The sequence below is a fragment of the Maniola jurtina genome, chromosome 11 (assembly GCF_905333055.1).
Source record: "Maniola jurtina chromosome 11, ilManJurt1.1, whole genome shotgun sequence".
In the NCBI taxonomy this organism is placed as follows: domain Eukaryota; kingdom Metazoa; phylum Arthropoda; class Insecta; order Lepidoptera; family Nymphalidae; genus Maniola; species Maniola jurtina.
Genome location: NC_060039.1, coordinates 5,605,849 through 5,621,165, shown reverse-complemented (window position 1 = coordinate 5,621,165; position 15,317 = coordinate 5,605,849). Strand labels below are relative to the sequence as shown.

General features: G+C 36.4%; 2 protein-coding genes across 7 annotated transcripts in view; one reads left to right on the top strand and one right to left on the bottom strand.

Moving 5' to 3' along the window:
* The window catches only part of LOC123869511 (phospholipase A1), a 41,018-nt gene extending 35,536 nt beyond the window's left edge, over positions 1–5,482 (bottom strand). The window contains exon 1 of one of the 2 annotated variants that reach the window (XM_045912490.1): positions 5,422–5,482. Coding sequence is in view for 1 of the 2 variants with exons in the window: in XM_045912489.1 (XP_045768445.1) it covers positions 1,609–1,663 (55 nt within the window). In the remaining variant the exon portion in view is untranslated. Of the gene's footprint in view, positions 1–1,608; positions 1,999–5,421 lie in introns of those variants that run through there. The other variant, XM_045912489.1, reaches the window with a different exon arrangement.
* A 66-nt stretch (positions 5,483–5,548) lies between these two features.
* LOC123869500 (sodium/hydrogen exchanger 9B2-like) lies at positions 5,549–14,928 on the top strand. Of its 5 annotated transcripts, none has more exons than XM_045912475.1 (12): positions 5,583–5,702; positions 6,859–6,898; positions 7,893–7,926; positions 8,471–8,613; positions 9,325–9,556; positions 10,050–10,219; positions 10,593–10,807; positions 11,381–11,552; positions 11,956–12,110; positions 12,520–12,684; positions 14,008–14,191; positions 14,585–14,926. In XM_045912475.1, the coding sequence occupies exons 2-12, from the start codon at positions 6,874–6,876 to the stop codon at positions 14,641–14,643; spliced, it is 1,554 nt and encodes a 517-aa protein (XP_045768431.1). In that variant the 5' UTR covers positions 5,583–5,702; positions 6,859–6,873; the 3' UTR covers positions 14,644–14,926. The 5 variants fall into 5 exon arrangements, with proteins under 5 accessions (XP_045768434.1, XP_045768431.1, XP_045768435.1 ...); XM_045912479.1 differs by having other exon boundaries at positions 5,620–5,672; positions 14,585–14,928; XM_045912476.1 differs by lacking the exon at positions 8,471–8,613 and having other exon boundaries at positions 5,634–5,672; positions 14,585–14,927.
* The last annotated feature ends 389 nt before the right edge of the window (positions 14,929–15,317 follow it).

The window sequence follows — 15,317 nt, the reverse complement described above, 5'->3', positions numbered from 1 at the left end:
AATTTATAGGACCACGAGGTTTTGAACTTACCTACTTAGTTACATGAACCCATAAAAAAGTGGAAAAGGATTTTTTTTTCGTTATGATTATTTATAATTTTATTCATATTATCTATTCTATGCTATTCTATAATGCATTACTTAGAAAGAAAGTGTGATGTGAAGTTAATTGTTTTATTCTATTTTCGAGCCGCATAACTAAACCGTCTGTGATAGCTTTTATTTATATGAGGCATTGTCGTTTCATGAGAGCTATATTCTATGAGTTCTACATTAATCTATGAATCTTTTCACTTTTCCTTGACTTTCATTGAAAATTGAAATATTATGTTCAATTTTTCTTTAAATAATTGAACTTTAAATGTTTCCTAGCTATAGCTTTAACTCGATAAAATTTAAAGTAAAGTGCGGCTTTTCCTATGTTTCTACTAAGTATAAAAAAATGAAAAATATTATAAATGCGAAAGCGTATTTTTTAGTCGGTTTGTTCTTCAATCACTTTTTTTTAAAGGTTTTTCTGTATGGAATCTCTAACGCTTGGGTTTCCATTTATTTAATGTTTATTCTTGTTGTAGGTAATAGTTTACGTTTACATTATTCTGTGAAAATTTAAACTGGCGTTACCATTTTTTGCTACGATTGAAACTGTAGGCTCCTGTGGCAGACAGATGGATGCACAGACAGAGACCTTTCGAGGTCTAATTATTAGGGTCCCGTTTGTACCCTTTGGGTGCGGAACCCTACAAATTGCACGGACTTTTTGGCTTTAATACTCGTGTTAGAGCCGCCCGCGCCGGAATAACCAAAGCCTTTGGCACAACTTTACAAAAAAAAAAAGTTTTTTTTAATCACAAGGACCGGGATAAGAATTCCACACTATAATCTAATCTTATTTTAATACTATCATCCCCAAGTTTTGTAAAGATAGCGTTGGGATTCCTCAAAAATCTTTCTTACTAAAGGTCTACTTGATCTAAGTACGATATAGGAAGAATCAACAAAAACCTTAAGTTGCTGGACCCAGCAAATCGAGATTTAGGTAGGCACGTTAATATGTCAGCCAGTTTCTTAAAATATGCTTGATATAGAAAGATAGACTATGTAGGTCCATGGTCTAGGTTAGGCTGTCTTTGAATCAGGAATATTAATTTAAATCCAAATAACCGGTTTTTGTTGTCAAGTTAAACCAGTTTAATTTAAGATTGAGCATTAAAAAAACTGGGTCTCTATGTAAATTGAATTGATACACTTTAAACAGTTAGCGGTATGTAGAAGCATCCCACGTAGGCATGCAGTGATATAAAAAGTGATAAGATTTTTTTGAAGATTTTTACACTTTCGATTGTCCATAATTTGAAAACTTTAAATAACTTTGATATACTTACTTAGGTAATACCTATTTGAATAGTATGTGATTTATGTGTATCTTTAATCTGAGCTCGCCATAAAATGGAAAATGGATCGAGACCACATCGAGACAAATTTTTCAACAAAGAAACTGCTCTAATATCTTTCAATTAGAGTCGAAAATGATACTTAAACAATTTTTCTAACTATACAGATAAATTAGTTAAAAAAAAAAACTCCAGTTAAATTCTATACACTTACCAGTTTTTATTAACACTAAAATAACACTTAACAGCTTAATATAATTTGAAATCATCTTGATTCCTTGACACACGAGCTTTTTATTTTAATCACAGGGAAATTGTCCTAATTTTATGAATTTGTAGATAAATAGACGCTATAAAAACATTGTGTTTGGTATTTGATTGGTACAGTTTGATAGTCGAATCATTTTATGAAGAACCACTTTGCGGCACTGCCTTATTGCACTGCCATGCCTCATGGCGATTACTGGCGGGGTTTGAGAAAGGTGTATGGACTTTTCACATTCACTTTACGTAGAAACTTGGCTATCACCTGTCTGCGCATAGAATATCGATGTTTAACATTTTGTTGCTTTTTTGATAAAAATACTGGTCAAGTGCGAGTCAGACTCGCGCTCGAAGGTTCCGTACTCGGGTAATTTTTCCGATATTTTGCACGATAACTCAAAATCTATTAGGCATAAAAATCTGTTTTAGAATATACAGGTAAGGCATTTACCCCACCCATACCCCACTTAGTAGGTATAGGTGAAATATACTTAGGTATATACTTTGAAAAAAGATTTTTTCTTTAAATGATGTAACCACAAAGTCACGGTTTTGGATTTATTCCTTTACTTGTGCTTTATGAACTACCTGCCTTTCATGATTCTAGGCCAATGGAAAGTATCCTATAGGTTTTCTTGACAGACACGACGGACGGACGGACGGACACAGACAGACAGACAGACAACGAAGTAATCATATAAGGGTTCCGTTTTCCTTTGATGTACGGAACCCTAAAAAATGCAAATAAAAGAATAAAATCTTAGATTCTTCGGAGCAAAAGTTAGCAAAGCGATTGTCAGGCTGTTTCAGGCAACATTGTAGACAGCACGCAGCATGCCATAATTCTGTGAACAATGTAGATTATTACAGAATAATTACTGTTATAAAATTGTACCTATTTGTTGGTTTATATTCCGCAAAAAGCACTTAACCAAATTACACGGTGTAGACTTTTACTGCAAAAGTATAAAGTACTTACATACCTATCCACTGCTACTAAGTTAATAAAGTTAGTAAATATTGCCTCAAAATCAGATTAAAATTCGTCGCGTGTACAAAATAGCGGTATTGTGGTATTGTTATTCGTAAACATGTTCGTAATATTAATGATACTTATATACCAGGTGTTTCGACATGCCTTTGTCGATCTTAGAAGGATTACAGACCTTACAGTGGCTTCCTGCGACTCGTTTTATTCGTCTGTCTACCTTTTTTTTTTTTGTTGACGCTGGGGAATGCATTTACGCATCCCCCCGGAAGCTAGCCAGCCAGCCGTGAGGCAGCCAGCCAGCTGAGGGAGGGTATGTGGGACTCGCCGGCCGAGAGGCGACCGGAATACCCACTAAACCCCAGCGGCGCTACTGCGCGTCGCCTGGCGACTGGGTCACGGGAACGCCGAAGCAAACAACCGCGACCCAGCCAGCGACGTCTGCCGAGGCAGACCCTGCACCGGGGACCTGCTCGGTCCCCACCACCGCACCTCCGAGACGCACCAACAAAGTGCGTCCCCCGACCCTGGGTTCGTCTGTCTACCTGGCCAACACTGCACTTTCCGGTGGGAGGTTACTATTCCAGCGCACCATAGAACCCCAGCGTCTATGGATTTTTCGAATTATGTGCCGTATCCTGTAATCGTAACCTGTTGTGATATATCGGTTACTCTAGTTCTTCAAAGGATCTCCTTATTTTTGATTTGTTGATCACATACTTAGAGAAACGTCATATTCAATACTAGCTGATACCCGCGACTTCGTTCGCGTGGATGTAGGTTTTTTAAAATTCCCGTGGGAACTGTTTGATTTTCCGGGATAAAAAGTAGCCTATGTGCTAATCCAGGGTATAATCTATCTCCATTCTAAATTTCAGCCCAATCCGTCCAGTAGTTTTTGCGTGAAGGAGTAACAAACATACACACACACACACATACAAAATTAGTGTGAAGTGTGATTGCTGCGCATCGTCACCCCTTTCCATTATAATCACATGATGGTAAGAGTTCTCTTGAGATAATATGCGGTGATCCCAGATCCTACGATTATGTGATGGTGATGATGGGACTGAGATCTCGCTTGGCTCAGTCAATAACTCATTGAACACGATGTTTCAAGCTAAAACACCAACCAGAGACCATGAGCTATCATCGCCAACTCTATGCACAGCGCTTGACGTGTGTTGCTATGAGGTTCTTGAAAAGTGTGACGAATCATTTTATACACATCAGTACCTAAGTACCTATCGTGATGATATAATATGGTAGACAAGTAGATAATACCTAAATATACATTATACACGGTGAAAATTTAGTGGTTTTAGAGCCAGGGCTATATGAACTACCCTTAAGCAAAACTATCAACTAAAATTGTTTGTTTTGGAAAACTAAGCGCTAATTATTTGATAAAAAAAATATTTCGACACAAACTCGAATCTGTGAGAAACATTAGTAGTAGGCGGCGAATACGCATGCGCTCTGAGTGCAGGTGCCCGCGCCGCTCTGAGTGCCGGGGCCCGCGCCGCTCTCGGTGCAAGCGCAAGTGCCCGCGCCGCTCCGAGTGCAAGCGCCCGCGCCACTCCGAGACAAAGCGACCTACTACTACTGGTTCGCGAATTTTCTCAAACAATAATTTCTCGATTCAATTTTTTTTTATTTTAATACTAGGGTTAATATGAATGGTCGAAATGGATAGTACTGCTTGAGGCAATTAATTCACTACGCCACGGCTCTCGAACCACTAAATTTTCACCGTGTATACATAAATATTTTTACCTGACTGCGGCAAATCCAAAAGGAAGGAAAAGACTTTAGCAGTCCATATACCTATGTATGTATGTTTTTATCCAGATTCTGTGTGTTCCATTGCTTAAAAAAAAGGTGCTTAAACTACTGGGCCGATTTTGATGAATGAGGTGTCAATTGATTCGTTGTAAAGGTCCGGGTGACGTAGGCTATATTTTATACGAAAAAATTGACTAAACGGATCATCAAAAAAAGTGGAGGTCTCCAAAACTTTTTTTTGCTATTGTATCGAGTGGGACGTCAAATAAAAGAGGAAAAAATTCTGAGCTCAGGAATATTTTACAACAACATTAAAATATACCAAGCAACAGAAGAAATAAAAATTGCTTTAGTATTTCAGCGTTTATTAAGACGATCGCAGTTGGGTTTTAGTTTTCAACTTTATCTTGTGAAATCAGATAATAAGTAGGTAGGTATGCCAGCAAAGACACTAACTATTAATTAGCCAGGACTCGAACCCGCGAGATTTTACTTATAATAAAAACATCCTCAACTCATAAGAACTGACTTTATTCCATAGCTATACAATGCATGATAAACTTTAACTTTAATTTTAAACTACTAACTTCTTGAAAACATATTAATAAATTCCAATCTTTTCTGCTTCGAATCAATAATCAACCGCTTTTCTTGTCACCATTTTTGCATCTCCCTAATTGTCTTTTCTTTTTCTTAAATTCAACTCTAGGCAAAGGCAATATCGCTAACAGTTAAAAGTTTTAACTTCTAATCTAAGCCACCTATCTAGCCTACCTTTATAATATGTGCTTTTAACTTTAGCATACTTACCTACCTAATATCTTAACTCTATGATACCTACGCATTAAGGTCCTATTATACTAGGTATAACATTCTGAGAATCAGTAACTAACTAGGTATACAAACTATAACATTGCACAAACAAAATAACAATAACAAATATGCCTTGTGAAGTGATACTGAATAAAATAAATAACATTAGATACCTACCTATCTAATTGACCACTTGACGCGATCTTCCCATAGTGCTCTCGGCTCTATAACCATTTACATTACATTAGGTACATATAGATTACATAAATAGTGTTTCTTTTCTGATAAAGTTCTATAAATTCCCGAATTCACACATTTTTTTTTAAATTAGGGATTGTTTAGTTTATGGTGTATCTTGTGGTAAATTACGTGGTTTAGTTTGCGTCAGGGTTCAGGAAAAACGAAAGATATTTTTCAGGTTATATTCGGTAAGGTGTTTTGTTTTATTTTTGTAATAGGTAAGTACATTCTAATGTACATAATTTTAATAGAAATACTACTTAGTATCTAATGTGTTAACGTTTCTACCTACTGTGATATTATATTTTAATGTTCATTTTTACGTTATGAAAAGATAACGATAAGTCCACAGTTCACATTTTGACAGTGACAACTGACAATCATACTGACTCACTACTCACCATTGATTTGAATGTTACCAGAACTCGGAAGCATATTTTCCATTTCAAAATTACAAAGATTCAATCTTGATTGATTCTATAAAGAACGAACGTTAATTGAAGTAAATTTTTTTTTCGCATAATTAGTTAAGTAGGTACCTACCTACCATTCCTAATTATGATTATAATTATTATTAATTAACCATAATAACATAATACATAATATGTAGTTCCGAAATCTAAATATGTTTGAGATTGTACCTAATGCTTTCCTATCGGCGTTACCTACCTACCTATATTCTTATTTCTACCTATCTCCATTAAAATTATATCAAATCAAATCTTTCTTTATTGCGAATATGGGTAAACAGCGTAGATGTTACAAAAACAAAAAGGGTAGGTACAGCCAAATTCTGCCTATAAGCAGAATGGAATATACATGGAAAGGAAAACGAAATAAGCAAGTAATAAAGCTTCATAGCATTCAGAGACAACCAGAGATATCAATAAAATATAATTTTTTTTAATGGTAGGTACTCAGTAGGAACTACGACAACGTGATGATTAGGTACCTACTCTCTTTGCAGTACGAGATAAAATATAATCTAATAAAGATCACATGCTCCGTAATCGTATAGTGCTTATTTATCTACTTGTCTATAAAATGAAAATAAACTGAATATTATAAATTCATTCCATGGTAAAACTTGAATCCAATTAAAAATACCGCTATCTATAGGTACTAACTAACTTGAATATAAAGTGAAACTGAGGTGCATGAAGCACATCCTTTTTTTTTCTCATAAACATTATAGTAGGTTAATCCGAAAACCGTGAATTTATGGTTCTATCACAAAAAAAGAGCTAAGTATTTCTTGTACGATGTATACGGAACCATGTTCGTGTGTGAATCTGACTAGCACTTACTGGTAATTTAGATATTGTGTGATATTCTCTAATTTCATTAATACTGATAATATGATATAAACTTCAGGAAACGAACCTTATCATGGAGCGAAATACTCCTAGAACAGGTAAATTATCCTACCTATTTAAACAAAGTTGTGTTTGTGCTTTTTTGTTCATTTTTATTCAAATACAAGTTAGCCCTTGACTACAATCTCACCCGGTGGTAAGTGATGATGCAGTCTAAAATGGAAGCGGGCTAACCTGGAAGGGGTATAGCAGTTTTCATTAAACCAATACTGTTTTGGTTTCTACACGGCATCGTACCGGAACGCTACATCGCTTGGCGGTACGGCTTTGCCAGAAAGGTGGTAACTAGCCACGGCTGAAGCCTCCCACCAGACCAGATCAGAAATTTAGAAATTATAAGATTCCAAACCCCTATCGGGTATCGAACCCGGGACCTCCCACTAATAAGCCCACAGCGCCAGGGAGGCTGTCGCAGCTTTCTTACATGTGTAGACATGCTTACTTGACTTCCTAATTAACCCCCGACCCAAAAAGAGGGGTGTTATAAGTTTCACGTGTGTATCTGTGTATCTATGTATCTGTCGGTGGCATCGTAGCTCCTCAACGAATGAACTGATTTTAATTAAGTAGTTTTTTTTTTTAAAAGGTGGCTTGATCGAGAGTGTTCTTAGCTATAATCGAAGAAAATCGGTTCAGCCGTTTGAAAGTTGTTTATCAGCTCTTTTCTAGTTTTCTTATAGAGGTCGGGGGTTTTTAAAATTTTGAGTTTTTACCGTCGTTGTTCGTGTACACGTTTAATAATAAGATTTATAATCCAAACCAACATAAAACCTTACTTATTCAATAATTTTATCCATACTAATCGTATTAACTGAACGACAAAGCATAGAGGTATTCCGTACGCTACATGAAATCAAAATATTTTTTATTCAGTTAAACTTTTACAATTAGGTACTTTCCAATCGTCAAATGCATCTATCTATCAATGGTTCGGAATGCCTTTCCAACCGAGAAGAACCAGCAAGAAACTCGGCGGTTGCTATTTCCAAATGTATAAAAGTACGATTCTAAAATTGAATATATATTTTACAGATGAACATAATCACAGCAAAAACGGATCTCGTTCGTAAGTAAATTTAAGTAATTAGGTACTTATAAGTAATTTTTTTTAACAAATATATTGAATATTAACAATAACACATTGCTAGCCTACTACTGAGCGCACTGCGCAGGCCTCATAGAATAGAATAATAATGGAATGGAATGGAATTGAATGGAGTGGAATGGAATAGAGTGGAGCTTAGTGGAGCGGAGTGGAGCGGAATAGAATAGAATAGAATTTACATATTTTTATTCAAATAAACTTTACTACTTTACATAAATTTAAAGGCACATAGCTTCGGAAAATTAGAGGTGCGTGCCCGGGATCGAACCTCAGATTTCCCGAATAGGACTACTACCGGAAATATTATGTATGTACTTACTTATTCGATTCTATAAAATTATAGAGCCGTGTATTAAGTAGGTGCGTACATTCTAAATCAACTTAAAAAATGAAAGACAATTTTGGTCGAACTGCTCTGCTATCTTACGCTCCTTTGCTATTAAATAATTTTTATTTCATCCCTTTAATATCAGAAATAAATAATTATTACAAAACATCTTTCTAGATGGTGGCAGGAAATTTGTTTACGATGCCATGAAGCCGATCAAACACCATCTCGAGAACCGGCATGGTGGGGGAAGGTTTTTCCTTTTCCATTATTTCCAACATTCAGACAGTCTGCTCAACAGCTTTGTATTATAATTTTTTGTAAGTTTACTAACATGTATCGATCTACTATAGGTACTTTCTTGTAATAATAATAATAACAAATTATTATCTAGGTGCCTATATTAAATACCTAATACCTAATAAACTATTTGGGCAAAAGGGGTATCATATGAAAGGGCTTTACTATTGTTTATTCAGGAAGTAATAATACAGATTTTCACAAATGTTAAAAATACTTAAATACTTATAAAAATTATAAAACAAAAATATCATCCAAATCACTGTAACGAGGCAGGGTGCCCAGAACGCTGGCTGCGTTACCTCGTTGAATGGTTGTCACCTTGGGCAAAAGTAAATAATTACAAATGCGAAAGTGTGTCGGTCCGTCTGTCTGTTTTAACGGCCCACCTGCTTAACTGATTTTGACGAAAGGCACTAAGATTTAGCTTGCATCCGGGTATCGGACGTGGGCCATTCATTATTCCGGAAAATCAAATAGTTCCCACGGGATTTTATCGACGGGTATAAAAACCACGCTGAAGAAGTCGCGGCCATCATCTGCTAAGTACAGAAATAGCTTGCATTTCGGAGACGAAATACCTTCGGATACCTAAGCTACTTTTTATCCCGGAAAATCAAAGCGATTCCCGGGATTTTTACACAACCGAAACTTAGATATGTACGCGGACAAGTCGTGGTCCATCGTCTTGTAATATCTAATTATGTTTTGATCTCTTACCATTGTTACAGTTCTCCTTACATGGGGTATATTGTATGCTGAACTAGGAGAACCCCTAAGTTTGAATGGAGAACTTTTGAGTATGACAGTTCTAGTCATCTCTGCGTACTTAATCGGCTGGATCTGGCTGAAAATTACTACTTTACCAGCTTTAATAGGCATGCTACTTACCGGTATACTATTCCAAAATTTACATTTGGTGCATATGACAGATACATATCGAAAGCTGAACCAAGATCTAAGGTAAAGTATACCTACCTACTTACCTACTTATTACTATTTATGAGGTATTCCTATAGGTATATACAAACGTACATAATATAATATACAATATATGAGAAGCTGTTGAACAAACGGTGTAATGGCACGAAATAATTTTTTACAAGAGGAACAAAAAATACAATGAAAGCTATTGAACTTTACTGTAATTGTACCGTTTTGCTCGAAATCACGAACTTTGGACTCTACTTCAACATAGTATTAGGTTCTGTGTTGCTTGGAAATGAGTTCAAACTTGTGTTCAGTGATTAAAATCACGAACTTTGTATTCAATTTCAGTACAGTTTCAGGCCATTATGCTTAGAAATGAGTTCAGATTTGTAATCAGTGGGCCAAAAATGTTCCAATTTTTTGAAAGGAATGTGATTAGAAGTGTAATTAGGTAGGTAGGTACACTTTTTTGTTCGCCAGTTCCTCATATTAAACATATTAAGTATCGTAATATTATTTTTCGTAGGAAAATTGCGCTAGTAATTATATTAATGAGAGCTGGATTAGGTCTTAATGCAGATGTCCTGAAAAAACACTACGTTGCTGTATTACAACTTGGATTGCTTCCATGGTTGGTTGAATGTATAGCTATCAGTGTCACATCGCATTATTTGTTGCATTTACCATGGATTTGGGGTAAGATTCAATGAGGAACTTTCCAGGGTATGCTCTTTAAAAGCCTTATGGATGGGCCGTTTATGCCATTCCTAGGAGGTAGGAAAGTGATGCTACTTTTTATTCCGAAAAATTAAAGAGCTCCCACTTCCCATGTGCTTTTTAAATCCTAAATCTAAGCGAACGAAGTTGTAGGCATCATCTAGCATTTATTATACTTACTTAGTAAAAAATATAGTATCAAAACCAGGTGAAGTTTTAAAAATAAGTGATCTAGGAGTGACATATGAACAGTGCGATCTGTGAGGCTTTTAAGAAACACCCCTTTTTTCATCGATAGAAAATAAACTATTTATTGCTTGAAAGGAATATTAAGTAAAAAATTCTTTTTCAGCATTTCTTTTGGGCTCTATGATCGCATCAGTTTCACCTGCAGTGGTAGTTCCGTGTTTATTCAGACTAAGGGATGAAGGTTATGGGGTCTCTAAGGGAATACCAACATTATTACTAGCTGCAGCTGCCATAGATGATTCGGTCAGCGTGGCCGTATTTGCCATTATCCTGAATGCAATGTTTTCAGCCGGCTCTGTCACCTTTAATATAATAAAGGTTTGTGTACAACATTGTTATGATTAGAGTGGCTAAAATAATTATTGAGGAGCTAGCGAACAAAACGGTGTAATTGCATGAAAGCTATTGCAAAACTTTAGTGTGATTGTGCCGTTTTGATCGAAATCCCGAACTTTGTTGACCTATTCAGTGTTCGAAATCATGACCTTAAGAGTCCGTTTCAACACTGTTTTAGGCCGTTTTGCTTGGATCAGATTTGTATTCAGTAGGCCAAAAATGTCCGGATTAAAAAAAGTTTTTATAAACTCTGATATAAGTTAGTTGACTGCGAGAACCTGAGGCAGTTTTAGATGGAAGCGGACTAACTTGAAAGGGGTATGGCAGTTTCATTAAACCCATACCCCTGATAGGCTTCTACACGACAGACCACGTTCGTACCGGAACGCTAAATCGCTTGGCGGCACGACTTTGTCGATAGGGTAACTAGCCACCGCCAAAGCCTTCCACCAGACTAGAAACAAGTCCAGCCTCGCTAAGTTTTGATGAGAAGTTTTCTTCTTTAAATCCAATAACTCTTTCAACAAACTAAATTAGGCACCTACTGTGTTTCAGGGTCCTCTATCAATCGTTGCTGGAGTAGTTCTTGGTTCACTGTGGGGTGCTTTTGCATCATTTATACCCGAAAGAGGAGATACTTACGCTGTTCCACTCAGATTTTTAATTCTATTCTTGGGTGGTTTATTTTCACTATTTATTTCAAATCTAATTGGATGGAGTGGCGCAGGTAATATACTTTGTAAAATATTATAATCTTAGGGTGACAACACGACCCTATTGTTAAGCCTCAGCTGTCCATCCGTCTGTCCCTTTGCTGTCTGTTAGTGGGTACTGGGTGTATCTCCTGAACCGTCCTACTATTAGGACGTCTACCTATGTAGAGAGTTGAAATTTTTACAGAGTGTGTATTGCCGCTAAAACAACAAAATAAGTACAACAAACACCAAGATGGCGAATTGAAAAATGACCGGCATGCAAATTAAAAAAAGTAAAAGTACATAGTGTCATTATCTTGTACCTATTATACGATGTTACGGATTACGGAACCCTTCCTGTGCGAGTCCAATTCGAGCTTGACCGGTTTTATTTCGATCATTAAACAATGATAATAAAAGCTTTAAATTTTTTAGGTCCATTGGCGATAGTGTCGTCTGGTTTTATTGCTGCCTTTTACTGGGAGAAAGAAGGATGGCCTATTAACAAAAATCCCGTCAGCAATATTTTTAGGATTCTCTGGATATTCTTCGAACCAATTCTGTTTGCTTTCACCGGTGCCCAAATCACGGTAAATAATATAAATATAGACTTTCGCCTCAATCTATACACACATAGGTATACAGGGTGTAACCAGAACGATAGAAAAAGCGAAGACAGGTGATGATAGTACCTACCTATTGATAAGATACCAATTAAAGAATACGAAAAAAAAACTTATAAATCCTTATTTCTTTAAAAGTTCACAATAAAACATCTGACTGACGCAAGAGATCAACGAACGTTCCGTAAATAGGTCAAGGGTATCAAATGGAGGATGAAAGTTTGTTTGAAAGTCCGTCATTTTTCAATTTAATTGCATAAAAATTGGTATTTGGGCTTATAGTCCGAAATGAAGAAGTAGACACCGACCTAAGTTTCTGGTTTTTTGGAAATTTCGCACCCTTATCGATTTTCTAATTTATAATTTCTTTTTACAGATAAGTGCGTTAGATCCTCAAGTAATATCAATGGGAGCAATATGCCTCGTTTCGTGTCTCTTGTTGCGTGTCATTGCAACATTTTTAGTGAGCTTTGGATGTGGTCTCAATAGTAAGGAGAAACTCTTTATTGGCCTCACTTGGTTGGCAAAAGCTACTGTTCAGGTGTGTATAAAAAACAAAATAAAACTACCATGTTGCATCTTGCATCTTCTTTTATTAATTATCTAAAAATTAATCCATCTGTAGCAAAAAAATAATTTATTCTTAGAGGTTGGAGATAATGTAGGTCCACTCCATAGATTAATTGAGTAGGTCCCCGGAATATTGCTCTGGTGTTCCCGTGACCCAGTCGCCAGATACACTGCAGTCTTTGCCTGGCGTCGCGCGCAGTAGCGCCCTTGTTTTAGTGGGTATTCCAGTCGCCTCTCGGCTGGCGAGTCCCAAATACCCTCCCCGTTTCTCGTGAGGGAAGCGTTAAAGCATTTTCCAACGCTAAAAAACTGGTATCCTAACTCCCAACCTACATCGAAACTACTCTAAATTGACAAGTTAGACAAAGTACCTACAATAGAGTAATATAATCGTTACTAGACTGGTAACACCTGCTTTCACTCTCCAACTTTTCGGTTTCCGGGTCATTGAATTCAATTATGATAAGTATTTTAAAATTTAAATTCGGACTTTATAAACAAATAGGTAGGTACCTACCAATCAATAAAAGAAAGTTTATAATAACTAACTATTGTCGTCGTCGTTTCAACCGATACCTAGTTTAAAGCACTTTAAACACTAGTGATTAGGTAGGTATATTCTCTTGACGATAGACATCCAAAACAATAACGGCCGATATTAATAATCAAACTATCCGTAATCTGTAAATTACTAACGAAGTTATTAGTTGTCAAACAAGTGTAAATTAAAAATTTATAACACCCCCGACAAGTGAAGGTTACAGTAATAACTAGAAAAGAGCTGATAACTTTCAAACGGCTGAACCGATTTTCTTGGATTATGGCTAAGAACATTCTCGATCAAGCCACCTTTCAAACAAAAAAAAACTAAATTAAAATCGGTTCATTAGTTTAGGAGCTACGATGCCACAGACAGATACACAGATAAACAGCTGATACACACGTCAAACTTACAACACCCCTCTTTTTTGGTCGGGGGTTAAAAAGACTACAATTTTTGCCAAATAACACAGTTGCTATCAACAGCGAACAGATAGGATTGATTTAATTTCGGCCGTTAGCAAGACCGTTAGCAATGTACATAGCTCATCCATAGATTACAGATTAAGTTGGTTTATGAATTTTAGCCGTAAGTCTTGTACATGAATTTTCGTGTCTTGTACCGCTTGTGTTCAGTAGCTTCAAGCCATTTCAAGCTACTCGCTTGAAGTCCGCTGCTGTCCGTCAATCTCGTCGGGGAGGGTCACCCCAAGATACCCACCCAGAATTCACTGATAATAATTGATATTTTTAGGCAGCTTTGGGACCAGCAGCATTAGACTTGGTTAGTAACGGACAGACGGCTGGTGGTTCAAAAGGAGAAGAAGAAGCATACGCGAAAGCTATTCTCGCTGTGAGTGTACTTAGCGTGGTGATATCAGCACCCTTGGGAGCAATCCTTATCGCGATTACAGGACCTCGGCTGCTTACGCGTGATTGTAAGTCTATTTCATAACTATCTAGATTCTAGACCAATAAAAAAATATACTTAAGTACCTACCTACCTACCTACATTTTCTCGTTCAACCATTTAACTAGTGGGATTTTTTCCCCATTCAACTGCGTCTAGCGCCTTCGAAGTTAGCCCGCTACCATGTTAGACTGTATCATCAGCACTCATCTCACCAGTTGAGCTTGCGTAGTAGGTATTTCTATTAATCTGTGGCTAACGTGTAATATGCTTGTAAATTGTAATGGAATAAAAAATGTATAAGTAATAATATAATACATCTACGTAAACAAGTCAAATTGGCTACATAGGTACTTGTTATGTGAGTTATTACCTACTTCTCAAATAATTATTATTAATAATCTTTTCTGATTCTTTGCAGCAACCAAAAGAGTGGTGCATGATATTCAGAATGTAACGGAAAACAATACTGCATTATAATGAGATGAGATCATACCTATTTTAAAGAATGTACTTCGAAACGAACATTTTGCAAAGCTTTTTTACTTAATTTATTAAATAAACATAATAATATATACTACCCCTTGTACTTGCCTATCACTTTCATACATTTTATTCATTTACTACAGTAAAACAGCGTAACCCAGTTCAAAAATAATGTGATTACTAAAATTACTATGTTAATCGTATTTCTAAAGTTACCCAGCTTCACTGTATGATACGTAGTTATGTAACATCGTAGACAGAGCATGGATTAGGTAGTATACTCTTGGGTATGACTACGGCTATGGCAGAGACATGCTACCTAAACAAGATTGTGCACTGAGACACCAAAAACGAGCCTATTGAGATAGCGCTAAATTGGATTGTGTCCCTTTCTATTAGGGTGACAACACGATTTGATAATGTAAGACATTTGACGGATTATATGAGAATAGGAGAGGATGAATCATCATGATAACCCATCGCCGCTCACTACTGAGCACGGGTCTCTTCTCAGAATGATAAAGGTTTAGGCCATAGTCTGCCGCGCTGTAGTTATAAAAGTGGAGAAATTAATTTTTTTTTTGTTCTGCGAAAAAGTACCAGTCATGTTAAGTATGGGTACCTATAATATAGGTAAGTAAAATTATTTTGTATAATCTGGTGCATGT